This window comes from Aspergillus fijiensis, assembly GCF_003184825.1.
Source record: "Aspergillus fijiensis CBS 313.89 unplaced genomic scaffold BO72scaffold_45, whole genome shotgun sequence".
Classification (NCBI taxonomy): domain Eukaryota; kingdom Fungi; phylum Ascomycota; class Eurotiomycetes; order Eurotiales; family Aspergillaceae; genus Aspergillus; species Aspergillus fijiensis.
In genome coordinates, this window is record NW_024469021.1 from 148,719 (window position 1) to 166,056 (window position 17,338).

The window sequence follows — 17,338 nt, forward strand, 5'->3', positions numbered from 1 at the left end:
GATGGCCAAGATGGCGAGGACTGTGGATCTCCGAGGCGAATCTCAACCCAATCACACTTCCCACGGCGTTTGTTGCTGGCAGGGATAGAATCTTCTACGGCTTGTCGGCTTTCTCACCGCCAAAGACCCGCCAACTACGTAACCAGCCCCGAGAACCTTGGGGCTTTCGTTCCCCCGCCACTATGCCGGATCAAAACACCCCTGGTTCCGAGGCAACAAGGCTTGGTTTACCCATCACAAGGGCTATACCATGAAGGGGGAAAAAAAGAAGAACTTGGTTCCGTGGGTGCACATGCAATTTTGTGTCATGCTCGCCACAGAAGTCAATTGAGGTTCTTTTGCTGTAGGAGGGTTGATTCTGCGGGTCAAACAGGCACCAATCTGATAAGACGTTTCGCTGCTTGTCCTCCGTAGTAGCGGTGGCTGTGAATACGCGATGTTCTGGTGTCATCTGGACCCTTTGATTACGGTCAAGATTTCTACACAACGACTGATTGCTTATGTAGAACTCAGTGATTTATGCTCAGTCATGCACAATACGCTGGGTCTCGGTCATCGCATGCGACCGACTGATTATCTAAGGCAGGTCGAAGTCCGGGGCAACCGTCTCCACTATGCTTATACAGCATCTGGATTCTAGAAGGCGATAGGTTAATTATCGCCACCAATATAATCAGGGACTGATCTATACATGCTTCCACACAGTGCCCAGGATCACTAAGAAATCGTGTCCAGGTGCAGGAATCTCCAATCAGATGAACGGATGGCGCCGCATTCGTGTTGAAGGTTGAGACAAACTACTATTCTTGTGAAGCTGTCACTACAACAGTTGTATTGACAGTGGCATATATGAGCGAATGTAAAAGGTCAAAGCAGTTTTGCCATAGCAGTCATGTTGTCAGACAACTCCATCGCTCGAATTTGAGCAACCATTCTAGAGTTCCGACGCCAGACTCAGAAGCTTAGCGGTGAACCCTTGGTGAAAGACCTCTCCTCCTGCGCCAGCGAGTGTAAAGCAGACAGTAGGATCAGATCGGCGGCCGACAAACCGCTGCTTTGCTGCATACCAGGAACATGAAAAGGCCTTTCTTCAACCTCACAGACCTTGCCATGACTGGGGAGCTCGCCAGTCTGGAAGTATCCTCGGATCACCTTGGCTGAGCACAACGACGGGCCGCTCAAGGTACAATGCTGCAGAACGAGACGTGGAGTATCAGTATGTTTGCCGCCACTGTAGGTAAAAAACCATGACAACCAAGAAGTGTAGGGCACTTACCCCAACTGAGTTCTGCTGTAGTACAACCGACCCGGGGAACTGCTTCGACATTGCGAATGCACTGCAGGGATTTTATTAGCTATATGTCACAACAGACACAGAGAGAGTTAAAAAAGCGGACTGACTTTCGGAGAGGCGTGACTGGGTCGTAAGTGTTTCCCGCAAACAACAGCGGATGAGATGTGTTCCCAGCGATTGGGGCTTTAGTAGAATAAGTCAGGGTTGATAGAACAATCCGAGTATCAATGAATGCGCCTACCATCAAATTGCCATGCAGGCCTTGCCTTCCACTCGATGCAGCCGAAGCGGATCTCAGCCCAGATGTCCCCCACAGTCTCACTCTGGTTACGCAGCGTATGCCAGTAGTTCCTGAACGTCTCTTTATTCATTCCGCGGATATCCTGCCCATCGGAGCATAGGATGCTCATCTGCGCCTCGTCGGTATTTTCACCCGGAACCATACATGGCTTGGAACCATTAGGATCACACGGGGGCGTCCTACGCCAGTCCTGGCGCTCCCGCTGCTTGTACTCGGCAAACGCGGAGCCATTCCTGTGAGTGAGGTCCGTCAAAAATCGTGCCACCCGCTCGAATGACTCCATCGGCGTGTAAACCGCCTGCATAACCAGCATCTTCACATCGCTGTAGGTGATGATGTCCGGGCCGCGGTCCCCGGACGCCGGAACCGCGACCGGGTTCGCCTTGAGGGTCGTCAGGAGATTCTCGTAGCGATCGATCGTCGCTTGCAGGCCCCCCTGCCCCGTAGCGAACGAGCACACCTCCGGGCCGACGGAATCGCAGAGCTCGAAGAAGGACAGCCACGCCGCGTCCGCGTCCTGCAGGTTCGTGAGCCAGCCGCCCGCGTAGTAGTCGTTGACGTCGCACACGCCATCGATCACCGCCCGGTGGATGCGATGGGGCTGCATCGCGGCGAACGTGGATCCCAGGACCGTTCCGTACGAGAACCCCCAGTACTGCAGCTTCTCCTGGCCTGGCACCCAGCGATTACGCCGGAGGATCGCTTTTGCCTCTGCCTGTGTCTCGCTGCTGCTGCTGCCGACGACCGCCTCCAGTGAGCCCCTCTCGCGCAAGCCAAGAATCCTCTTCGTCTCGCGCTCCCGCCACTCGCCATGCCGCTCAATGAGCTCAACCATATCCGCGACCACCGTCGGGGTGTTCATGAACCGCCCGATCCATTCGCCGCTTTCCTCGTCCCCCGGGTGCGTGCAGGTTAGCCCCATCGCCCCATGCCGCGCCCACCGCGCATCAAAGACCCTCTCCTCGCTCCCCAGAATCCCCTCCGCATCCACCTGCAACTTCCACGCCCGTCGCGCGGCCGAGTCACGGAAACACGAGAATGCGGGGGTCGTATTATTGACCCCGCGGGGATCAAAGCTGACCACATCGAAGAACTTTTCTTCGTTTTGTTGTTGCGAATCCGGTGGTGCCGGCTGCGCCGCCGAGTCCACCACGGTCTGGATGTGCTGCCCCCGCTTGAGGAGCATACTCACGCCCGAACCGCCGGGGCCCCCGGGGTTCAAGAGAATCGGCCCGCCGTATCGCGGATCAGTGACGGGGACCTTGGCGGGGCGCTTGATCACGGCCAGTGCGATCTGCGCTCCATGGGTGTCTGTGCGGTTCCAGTCCATGGGGAGCTCGAGGCGGGCGCATTCGTGGCCGTCGAAGCACGGGTGGTAGATGAGGTGCTTGGTGGGTGTGATCTGGATTGTTTTTTTTTCTTAGTCTCGGATTACAAGGATCCAGATCAGACTCAATATGTTTACTTGGTCCCAGCTAAAAGGACTGCCTTGATCGGCATGTGGAGAGCCATGATGGGGCTTCGCGCACTGCGGTCGGAGAAGGTGCAGGTGGGATTGGGACAGAGCCACTGCTCCGACTAGTAGTATGACGATGGCATGAAGGGCTCGTTTTGCGGGTCGTGATGAGCTGGATGGCGATGGTGGGATTGGTGACGGGGGGACAGGAAGGTAGTCGTTTGGTTTCCACGAGGGAGGCATCATCATGTGATAGAAAGGGTTGCCGGCCGGCTTTCTCGAGGAGAAATATCAGCGTGCCCAGGTGTTAAAACAGGATAAATCTTCGTGTGTCATGGGCTGGCATTGTGTTGCTAGCACCGAGTGATATATATGCTAACGGCAAGTCGTGTCCGGTGTTGTATGCGCTAGTCTGTAGCTGCATCGCATCCATGCAGGCAGCAGTCCACGCGGTATTGACGGCCCCGTATCTGCCATGTTCCCAATTGAGTAACTCCTGGAAATTAAGTGCTCATTTGACCTCTATGATACCAAGTAACTAAATTTCTATCGGTTTGAACGCGACCGAGTCCCAATTCTTGGAATTTGCGGGGTTCACTGTTGACACCGAATTGAGGTTGGGTGCATGCTTAAGCATAATGGACGATTGCGTGATATATATTTGGCTGGCAGATAAGGTGGGCGGCGAGTCACCACCTTTCCACAATGTAATTAATCACCGCTTTACTATCTCACCTCCCTTTGCAGAGCTAATCAGAACCCGACCGTCCTATCATCCATCCCCAAAGCTAGCTATCCCAAATTGAATCAGCGAGTAAACCAACTTACTAGGTACAATACGTAGTAACTCGGACTAAAATCTGACATCCAGCCCCAACAAAACAAGCCTGCCTACATGCGTAGCACGATCACATGACCATAAGCATCACATTACCACGAGTCAACCACAACAATTAATGTAATCTCCGAACTATAAGCCAGTGCTCCTCCTCATCAACCACGTATCTCTTATCCCAAGTGCATCTCAGCCAATATAAGCTCATCGAACCAACAAAAAACAATGGCCGACATCAAGCCACCATTCACCGAGGAATCAGCTCGCAAGAAGGTCAAAGCGGCTCAGAATCTGTGGAATTCCCAGTACGTTTGGTCTCCCTCCCAGCTGTTGTCGTTAGGGCTCGAAGGTGCTGTTTGTTTTTGTTTCACCTGTGATTTCTTGCATACTACTACTCTCTGTTTGCAAGATGTCTTTTTGTCGTGTCTCACTCGATATCGCTCACGCCCACGCAGGCATGAAGGAGTCACATCATCATGCATACACTTTACATTTGCTTCCCCCCTCCCACTCCCCCTCCCCCCCTTGCTTGCGAGAATCGAGGGAGACTTCCCGCTCTCCCCCTTTCCTCTCTCTGCAACCCACCCTCGTGCTGCCCCTTTCCATCTTCTGCATTTGCATCACAGGATTTCCCATCTCTCTAAACCTGCACCTCGAGGGCAGCATCATCTTGCAACAAGAAACCCAAGATGTTTGTGCTCAAGACGAAACGTCGGCACCAAAACCTCACCTTAGATCATGCCCTCAGCTTAAATACTATTTTTTCCCTGCACAATACTTACATAACGCCCCAGAGACCCCGTCCGAGTCGCGCAGGCCTACACCCCGACCTGTATCTGGCGCAACCGCACCTCCTTCTTCGCCGGAACCGAGGGCATCGTCGAGTTCCTGACCGCGAAGTGGAAGCGCGAGCGGAGCTATCGTCTGCGGAAGGAGCTGTTCGCGTTCACGGACGACCGGATCGCCGTGCAGTTCTGGTACGAGTTCCAGGACGCGGACGATGGGCTGCGCTGGAAGCGCTGCTACGGGCTGGAGGACTGGACCTTCGACCGCGAGACGGGGAAGATGCGTAAGCGGATGATGAGTGGGAATGATGTCTTGATTGGACCCGATGGGAATGGCGAGGGGAGGTGGTTTGTGGATGGGGTGGATGTTGACGAGGCGGAGATTGGGGAGAAGCATTGGTAGTGATGAGATTAGGTTGACGTCCTTATGTGCTTTTGAGACGATATCTATACTGAGTAGCCCGATATCCCCGCGGCCACGAGCACAGATTTTGCATGCGAGGTCGTTTGCCAGTTCTTCTCGGAGCTGTCAATTAACCCCCCCCTCCCCCCCCCAGCAGATTTGGCGGTGCATGTTCAGTCTGCATGCAGTAGAACTCCGATTGGATGGGTGATAGGGCGCCTATGCAAAGGCGCATTACCCCTCATCTGGACGTAAATTCAACAAAGCATAAGTCTCCGTATTTTGGATTTATTGCTGGTATGTATCCCAGCGATGGAAGTGGTTGTTGGTGTGTGTTGTTGTTATTCTCCAATCATGAGTTGCCGCCCCTGGTTTTAGGGAACGAAGGGGAGGCACTGGAATGTGCAAGCAACTCCCAAATGAACACTCAGGGTTTCCCTTCCCTCCTCTTCCTCTGAGGTGAGCTAGCTCACTGGAAGTTCTGGAGGGATGCCCAAATACTCAGTAGCGTGCGATTGGTGGGTGACCCTCAGCTATCATGTATGGTGAGGCTTTCCACCGATGAAGATTCGACGAGACAACTCGCTATGCGCGAATAACTCGTATCATGGGGTGAAAAATAAATCAACCAGCAGTCAAGCCAGTTCGCCAAGCTCAGCGGGTCACTTTGTTGTCCATGTTGTCCAATGCTGCCTCGAGTGATGTCTTCAGTTCAAGCCTCGAGAATTGGCCAGAGGCTGCATTCCACCCAGTTCTGCGGCAATACCAACCAAACAAAACACCACTTATTGGCCATTCCACGGAGTTGGCCTCTGCATGGTATGCTCCAGACCAAGCCATGGGTGAATCGACCTGTGTTTGTTTGGCTTTTCGGGGTTTCGAGTAATGTGCCCGTGGGGCATGCGCCTATGCGCAAAGTTGGCTGGCACACACATTGCAATGTATACTGTCGGGTGCCTGCCCTGTCCGTCCACTCCCATCATCGATGCTAGCAACAGTCGTCACACTGCCCACCCACTCACCTACCGTTATCGCCGCCTGCATCATAGTCCGAAAGTCGCGTCGTGGTCGTCATCCCACATGTGCTACACGAGGTTTCGCTAGACGAGAATCGACCCGGGAAATTTACTAACCAAGCACTGTTAGGCACGCGACTCTCACCCACTTCGACCTGCTTGATTCACCCACAGATCAAACACAGACGCCTACGTGACTAGTCGACCTAGACCCCATCTTGCTGTCTCGAATACGTGACCTAAACACCTCGCGTCAGTCCGTGTCTCACTATCCTCCAACTTCACACGCGCAAGTCAGGAGGATCTACCTTCCCCTGATCGACTAGATTGACGTCTCGGAGAATCAAACGCAGGATCATATTGAAATGTCAATCCTGAGGCAGGTCATCTCGCAGTGCTAAATCGGGTACACGGGGGGAGATGGACGAGAATAACCAAGTCTACCTGAGTCCTCAGATGGTGCGGACCCCATTGATGGATGCCACAACAAGAGCCAACAAATACCCAAGCCTCAAAGAAGAGAAGGAGGAACAGATGAAGCAAGGACGATACTACCAAGCTACCTCGCCAATGCCGATGTCGATTGTGACCAGTCCATTATCGACAAAGCCCGATGCGGAGATGAATTACGCGACCCCCGTGGCCGAGTCTCGGGCTGCAACAAACCGATACTCAACTATCTCGGCCACATCCACCGCCTCCAACAGGGGAAAGCGGAAGACGCATATTGGACCATGGCATCTGGGAAAGGATCTTGGGAGTGGCGCAAGTGGTCGGGTGAGATTTGCGAAACATACAATCACTGGTCAGACGGCAGCGATCAAAATCGTGTCGAAGAAGTCGGCGGCAATGACGCAGAGCGAGAGTATTGCGGGAATGGACCGGAAAGCAGGTCACTTTGGAGGAACCGGCATGCGACATATTCCATCCGGACTTGAAAGAGAAGTGGTTATCATGAAGCTCATCGAGCATCCGAACGTGATCAGTCTATATGATGTCTGGGAGAATCGTGGCGAGTTGTAGGTACAGCAAGTCTGCTTGTCTGGCTGATTGCTAACTTTCATTCACCAGGTATCTCGTTCTGGAGTACGTCGAAGGAGGAGAGTTGTTCGAGTACGTGCGGAAGCATGGTCCACTGCCGGAAGAAGAGGCAGTGCGGTTGTTTCGGCAGATCATCGCAGGCCTCGGTTACTGCCATCGGTTCAACATCTGCCATCGCGACCTAAAACCCGAGAACATTCTGCTGGACAGCTGGCATAATGTTAAACTAGCTGACTTCGGAATGGCCGCTCTTCAGCCCATGAATCAATGGCTGAATACATCCTGTGGTAGTCCACACTACGCTGCCCCAGAGATCATTTATGGCCGGAGGTATCGTGGGGATATGGCAGACATCTGGAGCTGCGGTATCATCTTGTATGCGCTCTTAACAGGCTTTCTGCCCTTTGATGGAGGCGATCTGCCCAGTACCTTGCGTCTGGTCAAAAGAGCAGAGTTTGAAATACCTCCCGAGGTAAGTCTCGAGGCCACTGACCTCATCAGGAGGATCTTGCAAAAGAGACCTGAAGAACGGATTAATATGCAAGGCATATGGGCGCATCCTCTTCTGAAGAAATATGAGAAGCTCCACCAGGCGATGGCGAATCATTACGTGGGACCCGCTCCGCCCTTGTCGTTCGATGAGTGTGGTGAACCTATCGCTCGTAGACACGACGTTGATCCTGATTTGTTAAGGAATCTTCAAACATTATGGCATGATGTTCATCAAGAGGTTCTGATTGAGAGAATTCTATGTCCCGAGTAGGTCAATCCTTGGTATCATTACTTATCGGTGACTCCCAGACTGACTTTTTATGTCACTCAGACCAACCCACGAGCGAATGTTTTATAATGCATTGGTCAAATTCAGGAACGAGCAGCTGGAAAACTACCAAGGCCAAGCCCTGGAGTACTCTGCCAGTGACTATCATCATATATCGCAAGTGGAAGAGCGCAGTGCCTACAAGCGAAACAGTCATGCGAGGTACCACTCCAGGAAACAATCGCAGGCGTCGGTCAAAGAAACAGGCATACGAACCAGAAGATCGGTCAGAGAGCCGATGTCTTGTGCCACAGTGGAGAGCTATGATCCGTTCCGATCTCCGAAGCATAACATAGCGCTGAAGGAAGCCGAATTTGCGCAAATCACGATCTACCGGAACGGAATTGACGAAGTCGAGACGATGGAGAAACCTCCCGTTCCTACAGTGCCAGAAACTGTAAACCAGGAGTCATCATGCCAGGAGATTGACTGCCCGCCAAGCTCACCGTTCATAGTGAGCCACAAAAAGAAACTGAAAGTCGCTTCGATGAAGTCATTCCAGTCCAGAGCCTCACAAGCGTCCCGACGAGCTTTGTATGGCACACCAACGCCGCGATCGGCGAGTTATAAGCGTAATGTGTGTTTTCGCCATGCTCGAAGTCGCTCCCAGGGATCCGTTTCGGTCAGGACGAAGACTGCGCGGGTAAGGACCCGCGAAATCATAGCGAATCCCAGTGACGGGAGTTTGGTATCTGAGTTCGAAGACGACCCATTTACAGATACTAATGACAGTCCGACGCTTCCAGCTCAGCCAACCGTCGTTCGCAGTGCGGGTGTGACGATCAAGAACTGCCCTCAAATGAAGAAGCTGCGAACCACTGACTTCACTTGGAAGGAGGATGCGCGGAAGGTGTCCCACGAGCTGAGCCAAATTTGTGAGGAAGCTTTCAACGGAAGTTCACTATCCACTGCGTGCACGAATACTAGCACTTGCATCGGATCAGAAACCCCTGCAACGTCAGTGTCCATGACCAGCCCTGAAGCTTCGGAACAAACGATAAAGCCAAAGACGTCCACCAGTCGACCAAAGCCCCTGCCTCCCGTCTCATCACCAAAGCCCTATACAGTTGCAGAGTTAGCTGAAACTCGACGTAGGTTGATCGAGCACTCTACTAAGGGTGGGAACGAGGATATCCCTGGCTACTTGGTTGCCGTGATAGGCCACCTCGACAGACTGATTGAGCAGGATGAGCTTCGACAACGTGACAGACCTGAATCAACACGTCCAGTTTCTACATCTTCCGCTGACCCCTTCGTCCGGCCTCCAAACCAATCTGGGCAACACAGCAAACGCAACAGCGTCATCGTCCCCTCCGACGGCCAAAAAACGGCAGCTCCCCGGCCAAAAAATATCGACTACGCTGCTAGCCGTACAAGCCGGGACGGCAAGCGGACGATACGCATGGTGCCTCAGAGCTCCGTGCAGTCAATTGAACCGTCCAAGCACCTACCGGTTCAAAAAAGCCAAGCCGTGCTTCCACAGGAAACACGGCAGTCGCTCGATGGATATAAGATGGCTCCTGACAACGATCAGGGGTCCCTACCTACTAGACGATTTGCCTCCGTGAATTCTCGTCACAGTCGCATTCCCTGCGAGCTGGATCCTATCGCGGAGAATCCTGGATCGCCCAGGCGCAGCGCCACTCGAACATCAGACAACAGAAAATGGTCCTGGCTCCCCAACAAGTACAACACCTCTAATATGGAAAAGGGGTCCAGACACTCGGCACATATCCGCCCAATACAACCCAGCTCAGAGACCGTGATTCGACATGAGGTCCATTCGCCAACGGATCTGTTCGCAACACTTGGGGAGTCCCACGCGAACGAGAAGCAGTCACCTTCCAAAGCTAAGACCGGATTCTTCCGGCGTCTGATTAACCGGCGAACAAGCAAAAGTGGGCAGAGCCGTGAATCAGGTGAGTTTCTTGCCCTCAGCGCTTGATAGTTTTTGCTTACAACAGTTAACAGTCGTAGAACCTGAAAGCGCAGAAACAGACCAGCCGCTGGAACAGCCTCAGCAGTCTGAGCACACGTTTGACACCAGTGACAGCAACAGCAAGTCCCTCCCAGACCGGCCATGCAACCCAGGCAGAAGCCAGAACTGGTTCGCCCGAGTCTTCCACTTCAAGCCCGCGACGCGAGTCGTGGCACTCAACACCTCAACCACGAAAGCCCGAAAGGACGTTCACAGAATCCTCCGGGATTGGAAGAAATACGGCATGCAGGATGTTCACCTCGACCGTGATAGACGAGTCATCTATGCTACCGTCGGGGAAGCGAACTGTAGGTTGATTCCTAACCACATCTTGATCTGGAAGCACTTGGACTAATATTGCGACACACATACAGTCCTCCGCCTCCGACCTGTTCAATTTTCCGCTGAATTCTGCACCTACCTCGAACGCGGCCGACAAGAGAACCTCAGTCTTGTCCGCTTTAGACAAGAGAGAGGAGCAGCATCTTCGTTCAACAAGGTTGTTGACGCACTCTCCATGGTCATGGAGCAACGCAACATGCTCGTGGAAGATCCAGCCCGAGCGAAGGAGATGATTCGGATTCTGGACGCTTTCCCAGATTCTTAATCGCCGAACAAAACTGTCTTGTTTCCATCAGCTCTTTTCCAAAATACGCTTCATACCAGATTTCACTCTATAGCAACCCTTCAAGCCCTCACTTCTTGCTGCCTCAAGCAACGATTTCAGTTCTCACATAACCAAGGAGTCATTTTGCCTCGTTAGCCTCCAAGTCGGCGTCATGCCTCCTATAAAGGCCACAGTTTCCAGTTTACCGACCAGGATCAGGTGTTCAGGTTTCCCCTTTGGTCCTTTGTTACTTCCTGGAATACTCCCATGTCAACATCTTGACTGAGCGAATCTGTTTCGATTTCATTTGTATCTCTTCCCTTCTCTTTCAACTTCCACTGCAGCTACCTTTTTCCTGTGATGTCACCACGGTGGTCTCTGACATTGATACTGATACTGATACAACCCCAATTGCAAGTGTATCGCAACTCATACTTTCTTCATATCTCCCCTTTTTTTTTCAAACCTAAATCCAGCGTGCTCTGCTTTTCCTTGTCGAGTAATTTAAACCCTCCATGATTTCAGCATGTAATTTCTCAAATACCTCATTACTCTAAGTCTCAATGGAAATTCTTCTTTTCCAAGGATTCCCTCGCCAATCCCTATAAGAAGCTTGAAGAAACGCGCCAAAGACATCCTCGACACATGCACCCTCCCCCCCAAAAGCACACGCAGAGTATCGTCACCCCGATAGGGAAGGAGAGCCGACCCCCGAGAAAAGCGAGAAAGAGATCAGTCTATACCACCCATGCACCATCACGATCCCTATCACTATGCACCACGCACCTAAACCCAAACCACCAATCCATTCCCATCACCTGCAGGCCCAACGCCGACCTGATCGATCCCATACCACATTCTACACACCCCCTCTCTACCTACTAGATATACCTACCTCCCCAGGGGCAAAGAAAAGAATCCCCCTTCCCCATGCTGCACCACATCGAAGTGGAAACGAAGCTGAAACGAAGACGGGAAGGGTACTGTACACCAGCACCCGTAGGCGCCTGAGGCAGGCAGGCAGGCAGGCAGGAAGTAACCAAGTGGGACTCCGGGTATAGGTGTTATTGTTCCGTGAAGGCAAACGGAAGTTGGCCCGGGGCAGTCAGCTGCGGTACCTTACCAGGCTCTGGCTTCCCCTGGGACGAGAGCGGGCTAGGGAGGGCTTCTCCTTAGCTCTCCTCTCTTCTTTCCTTTGTCAGGGTTGAAAATGAGATAGATCCAGGGAAGGGAATGGAGCTCATGTACCGTCGAAGGAGGGGGACTCCGAGGGCGGGCCGGGGTTTGTTTGGGTTGCCATGTCCGGCTGGGTAGGGAAGAAGCTGTCGGGAGCTTCTGCTGACCCTTAACCCCGGAATACAACTGCTCATGCTCTTGCTTCCAAAGCGTATCTCAATCGTTGGATGAAGTTCACTCGCTTACTTGCGTGTCTCCGTCAAACGCGTTCTCATAGCCACCGAAACATTACTCCCACTAAGCACTGACGACAGAATAATCATTACTCGGTACAGCGACCACAACTGAAGTCAAGACTAGAGAATTTATCCATTCCAGAATCTAACGAAAGAAAAGTATCCGTAATACCAGAACCATAGATCGAGAAATAGGTGTGAATAAATAGGCATAAGCATCTTGGAATGGACAACTCGAAGAAAGAGAAAGAAAAAAAAAAGCATATGCACAAATGCTGCATCGAATGGAACGACATGCACTGAATATTCAAGGCACGCATGATTGCGAATTCATAAAGTCGGATAAAATGTTGATCAGACAGCCTCCCAAGTGATATAGAAAAGGAAAGGAACAAAAGTAAAGGAAATCAATGCGGCGATGATAAGCTACAACAAAAAAAAAGAAAAAGAAAAAAAACAGCAACATAGAGCCTCCTTTTTAGGGCGATATGGACTTCCGGATGAGACAAACAGTGGAAGTAACACGATCGCAAAACAACCAAGACTTAAGAAAAAAGCGCATAATCAGATAGCCTCCCGAAAAAAAGGTAAAGAGAAGAAAAGAAAAACAGAAACGAGTTGATAAAATAGATAATGAGACAATTTGAATCGAAACAGAAAATGAGACAGAGATTCATCACTCATGCACCGGGAAAAGAGGTCGAAGGACAAGCGAGCAGAAATTCGCATTTTGGAGTCGGATCGTAATGTGATGGATGACGAATGAAAGGCATTGGGATATTCTTTCTGAACATGACAAACACGAGTGGCAAGCAAGGAAAATGGGCACAGAACCCCCGATTGACATCTGCCGCATCCGCTCACATATTGTCGAACCGATATCATACCACTCCGGAACCTCTTTCCAGAACAACCGACTCGAAAGGCGCGAGCATTTCGTAAATGCAAAAGGCATCAAATAGCACTCGTATACGAATGGAACTCGCAAAGCTGATAATGGAAAAATCATTAATAGGTTACCCCGAGTACTGTATAAAGCCGTGGGTTTGTCTTGGATAGAAATAATGGCATGGTGGAGAAATATGTGCGAGGTTTTGACTGTGAAGGCACAGCGAGCGTCGACTTGAGCCGCAGTATTGACAAAACGCACACGCCGCTTGCCGCACATGATAATCAACCAAAGACAGGCATTCTCATAGTCAAATCATGCAGCTCATAAAACTCTTGCGTCTCGTTTCCATGGCCTCGTCGTCAGAGCAAACGGTTGTTGGAATGATTATCACTGCACATCACTCCCATATTGCGCAAATGGCGTCAATTCACCGCCCCTGCTTCCTTCAAATCCGAGGCAAACTGTTTGTCGAGAAGTATCACCGGCGATCCGAGGTCACCATTTCGTGCAGCGTCATCGTTATCCATAACGTCAATCAAAAAGAAAAATCCGTTCACAAGTGGCACACGTCGTTCTTATCCTTTTCTTGCGTCATACTTCTCGTCTCGTCACCCGCCTAAGAAACAGTAATGAGGGCCGCTACTGTATCGGCGCACAGAGTAACAATCCGTTGACCGTGCCATGTGGAAGAATGTGTGACCAGCACACGAACCTGGCGCATCCACCAATGACCAACACAAAGGCGACAATTTCCGCGACAATTTCCACCCTTGACCCTCTCCTCCACGCGGCAACAAGTTTCGCATGTGACTCTTCTAGTACGTGATCACATGTGCACTTAGATTGTCGGGGCGGATGTTTATTGGTTCAGGCCCCGACGATTCAATGCGTTGAGCATATCACTATCGGTGCTGGAGCGACCCTGGCTGTCGCCTGGGTTCAGCATGTCACGCACATTGAGTCCTCCACGAGTCGAACCACCCGGCGTGGAAGTGGGCGGAGGGGTCATTGCGCCCTGAGCGGAATGCATGGGAGGGTAGGGCGAACCGTGGGGCGAAGACGTATGGCGGCCATCGTAGGGGTAATTTTGTGGAGAAGAGCGGCGATCATGCTGCGGAGGGGGGTAGTAGGGACTGGGAGCATTGTGCGTTTGGTATCCCGATGCTGAAGTTGAAGGTATTACCGGAGCCAAGTTTGTGGGATCGGGATAGTCGTAACCGGAGCCAGAGCCTCGACGGCCACCAGGTCTCTGCGAAACGATCATGGTCAGTCCTGATTGTAACATAAACTAACAGACAGAGGGTTTTGGTGACTCACGTGCTCCGGCGCATTGGTTGATGCAAGGGGGGGAGCGGCACCCGGATAGTTGTACATTCCTTGAGGTGGTGGAAGAGTCGGGTCGGCCTGAGGTTGCTGTTGAGGCGGGAGCGGCTGTCCATGCGCTCCATATAGCATGACGGGAGGGCCGCCAGCTCTCTGGTTTTGCGGATTGCGCAGGTGTGGATACGCAGCATGGGCGGGGACGAAGGCTTGCGCCTGCGATGAGACAGGGGTGAACATGCACTCTTGGTTGAACCGGATACAGTTGCTGCAGCGCCCATCCTGAGAGCTTTCAAATCCCGAACAACGAATCTACAAATCCCGCGGAATTCGTGTTAGCCCACACTGTCGGAAAGCAGAACTGCGGATGCCAGCAATTGATTTTAATCCCCAATAAACATACCTTCCGTCTCCGACAGTAACGGCAAGCAATGGCAGTCCGCTGACGCGGGGCGGCAGCTTGATAGACTACCTGAGGTTGTGGTGGGGGCGGCTGTGCATAGACATCTGGACGATAGGGACCAGATGGCGGAGGAGGAAGACGGTATGGGTCTTGCGGGCCCTGGACGTGGGGATGGATAGCAGCCATGTTTGGATACTGCGGCGGGGGATGCGGATATTGGTGATCTGCCGACGGAGGAGGGTAGGAAGCCGGGGGATACTGCAGCGAAGGAATCATGGTTAATAGGGATTGAGTGAAGAGGCAGTGACTCAATGGAAGTCTCCTAGGACTTGCAGATCGAGTGACTGGAGAGGAAAAGACTCGGAGATCAAGTGGAGGAAAGATGGCAAAGCGAAGGCCGCAACGAACAGCATCCCCACCACGGGCCTTCCTCCTTCCCCAAAACACTTATAGAACCGCTATTATCAAACGAGGCTAGACATACCGGGTATTGAGAAGCTGGCGGATAGTGCGCCGGAGGGTTGTCCTCGGGTTGACTAGTGTTCCACTGAGGTGGTGGATACTGTCCCTGTCGATTAGGGTCGCTGAGATCGTGGGGGTTGGTGGACATTTGTAACGACGAGTGAGCGAGGACTGTTGCTTTAAAACGACGGAACGAGGATGGGGGGAGACGAGAGGACAAATGCAGGATGATGTGAGTCGACAGTCGCGTCCCGCGGGTCGTTTTAGCCAAGGATAAGCAGGCAGCAGGGGTATTCTTCCTTTAGAAGTGGAGGAGGGGGGTGTGAACTGTGGTAGTGGCTGTCGTATGTATGTATGGGCAGGTTGTATGTATGTAAGACTGGAAAGAGGACTGCCAGGACGGTATGTATGTAAGTAATGGCAGTAAGCAGTATGTAAGTACGTAAGAACAACAGTCACAGCAGCAGTATGTACGGGAGGACAGAATGGGTGTGAGTGTAAGAGGATAAGTGTGTGCGCGCGTGTGAAAGAGTAGTGCAGTTGTGTGTGTGTGAGCGTGTGTGTGTGGTAAAGCGACCAGGATGTCGATGCGGAGTCGAAGCCGGTCAGATAGTAGGTCAAATCAAAAACAGTTCCAGCTCCCGTCGGGTGATTTACGAAGCTAGCATAGCATAGCCTCGTGGTCACGCTGAACCGGATGGGGGAATGTACGAAGGCAAAGAAAGAATTAAAAAAGAATCAAGGATCTAATCCGCACCTGGTCGAGAACCAACGGGGAAGGGGAGGAGGGAGGGGGGGAAGGAATGCAGATAGGCGAGATGAACGGATGGCAAAAGGGAAGACGGGGGGAAGAGAAGGAAAGAGAGAGATTGGGAGGTTGAAGAGAGGCGGTGGAGGAAAGAATAGGTGTAGAAAGTCGAGGTGGTCGAATTTAGCAAGGGTCAGGGAAGGATAGTAAGGGGGGTGGGAAGGAAGACACTCGATGGTTGAAAAAAATAAAATAAAATAAAAAAACAGAAATCAAAAAATGATAAATAATAAATATCGACTCAACGAGGGACAAAGAGAGTACCCAGATGGGTCAAATTGGACAGAAAAGGGAAAATTAGAATGAGAGAATCAATCCCCAAATCAGACAGATGAAATGAGTAAGAATTGAAAAGGGAACAAAAAACCAAAAAAAAAACAATCAATCGAAAAAAAAAGAAAAAGAAAAAGAAAAAGAAAAAGAAAAGGAAAAGAGAAATTGAGAAAGGGAGGCTCGGGGCTTTGGATTATGACGTGAGCGTTGAACACTGAGGGGCTCCCAAAGCGGTAGGCCTAATCCAGCTCAACTCAGGCCGGAAATATCGAAAGCCCACCCACCGGTGATGGTGATCCCGAAACGAGCAAATTGTGATAGTTGTGATAGAGGTAGGAATGAAGTTTCAATGAAGCGCAGAAAAGACACATATACAAGGGTTAGAGCATGGTCACGTACTATGCACAATGGGAAAAGAGACCAGCAAGGGTTCTTGTCGGGCACGGGCAAAAGGCGTTACGCGGTCGAGGAAGAGAAGGTGATAGAGGGCGTTAGCGGGCAAAGAAAGGGCGTCTGCTATGCCTGACAGTAGCGTGGATGCAATCATCAGTATGAATCAAACACCACAGAAACGAGGGATGCGAGCATAGCAGGGTCAGAGCTGCCGATTAGACACTAGGATACCACCGAGCGTGGCTATAGCGAAAATCCCGAGAGCCCTCGAGGGCAAACCGGCGGGTGCACGCCCCTTCTTTAATCTGGTAATTTTGGGTGCTTTTTTTCGGTTCTTCACCTACCTCAGTTCTTTTCTGCAGACTTCGCAGTGTGGCAAGGAGCAGGGTGCAGATTCACATAAATACTGTTGCTAGGAAAGAGAAGACTCTGTGGCGGGAAGAGCCGAGCAATAGCGCCGTGTCAAGTCGATGACTTGATTGTAAATAGCTGCTTAGATGCAGAGAAAAGATAAGATGAGGCTCGATCAGCGGAAGATGAAGAATAGAAAATCACAGGGCTTCAGAAGCCGAGTAAGAAGATAGCGGAGGGGCGCAAGCAGAAATTGGATGCGAATGCACCAATTCGGAATCTAATCGAACGCTCGGATTGAAAGCAGCCAAGCTATGAAGACGGAGTTTGAGTGTCTTTGCGCGTTCTTCTCATGGTGCCCTCTTTTCTTTACTATTCGTTCTCTTTTTTTCCCTTTCTGTGTGTCGCTTTCCTGGGGGTCAAAGTCTTGAGTGACCAATAACATCCACTCAACGAGAAAAATCATTATCATCATCATTCATTGTAGT

At 51.5% G+C, this 17,338-nt stretch overlaps 4 protein-coding genes across 4 annotated transcripts; 2 read left to right on the forward strand and 2 right to left on the reverse strand.

Annotated features, from left to right (window-relative positions):
• Window positions 1–561: 561 nt before the first annotated feature.
• On the reverse strand, window positions 562–3,656 carry BO72DRAFT_488004 (alpha/beta hydrolase). Its single transcript, XM_040948015.1, has 5 exons — window positions 3,061–3,656; window positions 1,536–2,997; window positions 1,402–1,477; window positions 1,277–1,337; window positions 562–1,191 (listed from the first exon to the last, which is right to left on the reverse strand). Exons 1-5 carry the CDS (start codon window positions 3,298–3,300, stop codon window positions 955–957), a joined length of 2,076 nt encoding a protein of 691 aa, XP_040798777.1. The 5' UTR covers window positions 3,301–3,656; the 3' UTR covers window positions 562–954.
• Window positions 3,657–4,023: 367 nt separating this feature from the next.
• On the forward strand, window positions 4,024–5,175 carry BO72DRAFT_450434 (nuclear transport factor 2 family protein). Its single transcript, XM_040945255.1, has 2 exons — window positions 4,024–4,191; window positions 4,681–5,175. Exons 1-2 carry the CDS (start codon window positions 4,112–4,114, stop codon window positions 5,072–5,074), a joined length of 474 nt encoding a protein of 157 aa, XP_040798778.1. The 5' UTR covers window positions 4,024–4,111; the 3' UTR covers window positions 5,075–5,175.
• Window positions 5,176–6,510: 1,335 nt separating this feature from the next.
• BO72DRAFT_383929 (serine/threonine-protein kinase) lies at window positions 6,511–10,536 on the forward strand (the record flags this gene model as incomplete). The annotated part of the gene is made up of 5 exons (XM_040941533.1): window positions 6,511–7,109; window positions 7,162–7,890; window positions 7,955–9,870; window positions 9,929–10,237; window positions 10,304–10,536. The coding sequence occupies 5 exons, from the start codon at window positions 6,511–6,513 to the stop codon at window positions 10,534–10,536; spliced, it is 3,786 nt and encodes a 1,261-aa protein (XP_040798779.1).
• Window positions 10,537–13,407: 2,871 nt separating this feature from the next.
• On the reverse strand, window positions 13,408–15,295 carry BO72DRAFT_193795 (uncharacterized protein). Its single transcript, XM_040939554.1, has 4 exons — window positions 15,048–15,295; window positions 14,564–14,821; window positions 14,158–14,472; window positions 13,408–14,089 (listed from the first exon to the last, which is right to left on the reverse strand). Exons 1-4 carry the CDS (start codon window positions 15,171–15,173, stop codon window positions 13,700–13,702), a joined length of 1,089 nt encoding a protein of 362 aa, XP_040798780.1. The 5' UTR covers window positions 15,174–15,295; the 3' UTR covers window positions 13,408–13,699.
• Window positions 15,296–17,338: the final 2,043 nt, after the last annotated feature.

Excerpts from the sequence above, each read along its gene's own strand:
- BO72DRAFT_488004 (XM_040948015.1), bottom strand. The coding sequence starts at position 3,300 with ATGATGATGCCTCCCTCGTGGAAACCAAACGACTACCTTCCTGTCCCC. Across the intron at positions 2,998-3,060 it reads GTCCTTTTAGCTGGGACCAA|ATCACACCCACCAAGCACCT; the intron begins GTAAACATATTG and ends AAAACAATCCAG. Across the intron at positions 1,478-1,535 it reads GCCTGCATGGCAATTTGATG|CCCCAATCGCTGGGAACACA; the intron begins GTAGGCGCATTC and ends ATTCTACTAAAG.
- BO72DRAFT_450434 (XM_040945255.1), top strand. The coding sequence starts at position 4,112 with ATGGCCGACATCAAGCCACCATTCACCGAGGAATCAGCTCGCAAGAAG. Across the intron at positions 4,192-4,680 it reads CAGAATCTGTGGAATTCCCA|AGACCCCGTCCGAGTCGCGC; the intron begins GTACGTTTGGTC and ends ATAACGCCCCAG.
- BO72DRAFT_193795 (XM_040939554.1), bottom strand. The coding sequence starts at position 15,173 with ATGTCCACCAACCCCCACGATCTCAGCGACCCTAATCGACAGGGACAG. Across the intron at positions 14,473-14,563 it reads GTTACTGTCGGAGACGGAAG|ATTCGTTGTTCGGGATTTGA; the intron begins GTATGTTTATTG and ends CGGGATTTGTAG. Across the intron at positions 14,090-14,157 it reads CAACCAATGCGCCGGAGCAC|AGACCTGGTGGCCGTCGAGG; the intron begins GTGAGTCACCAA and ends ATCGTTTCGCAG.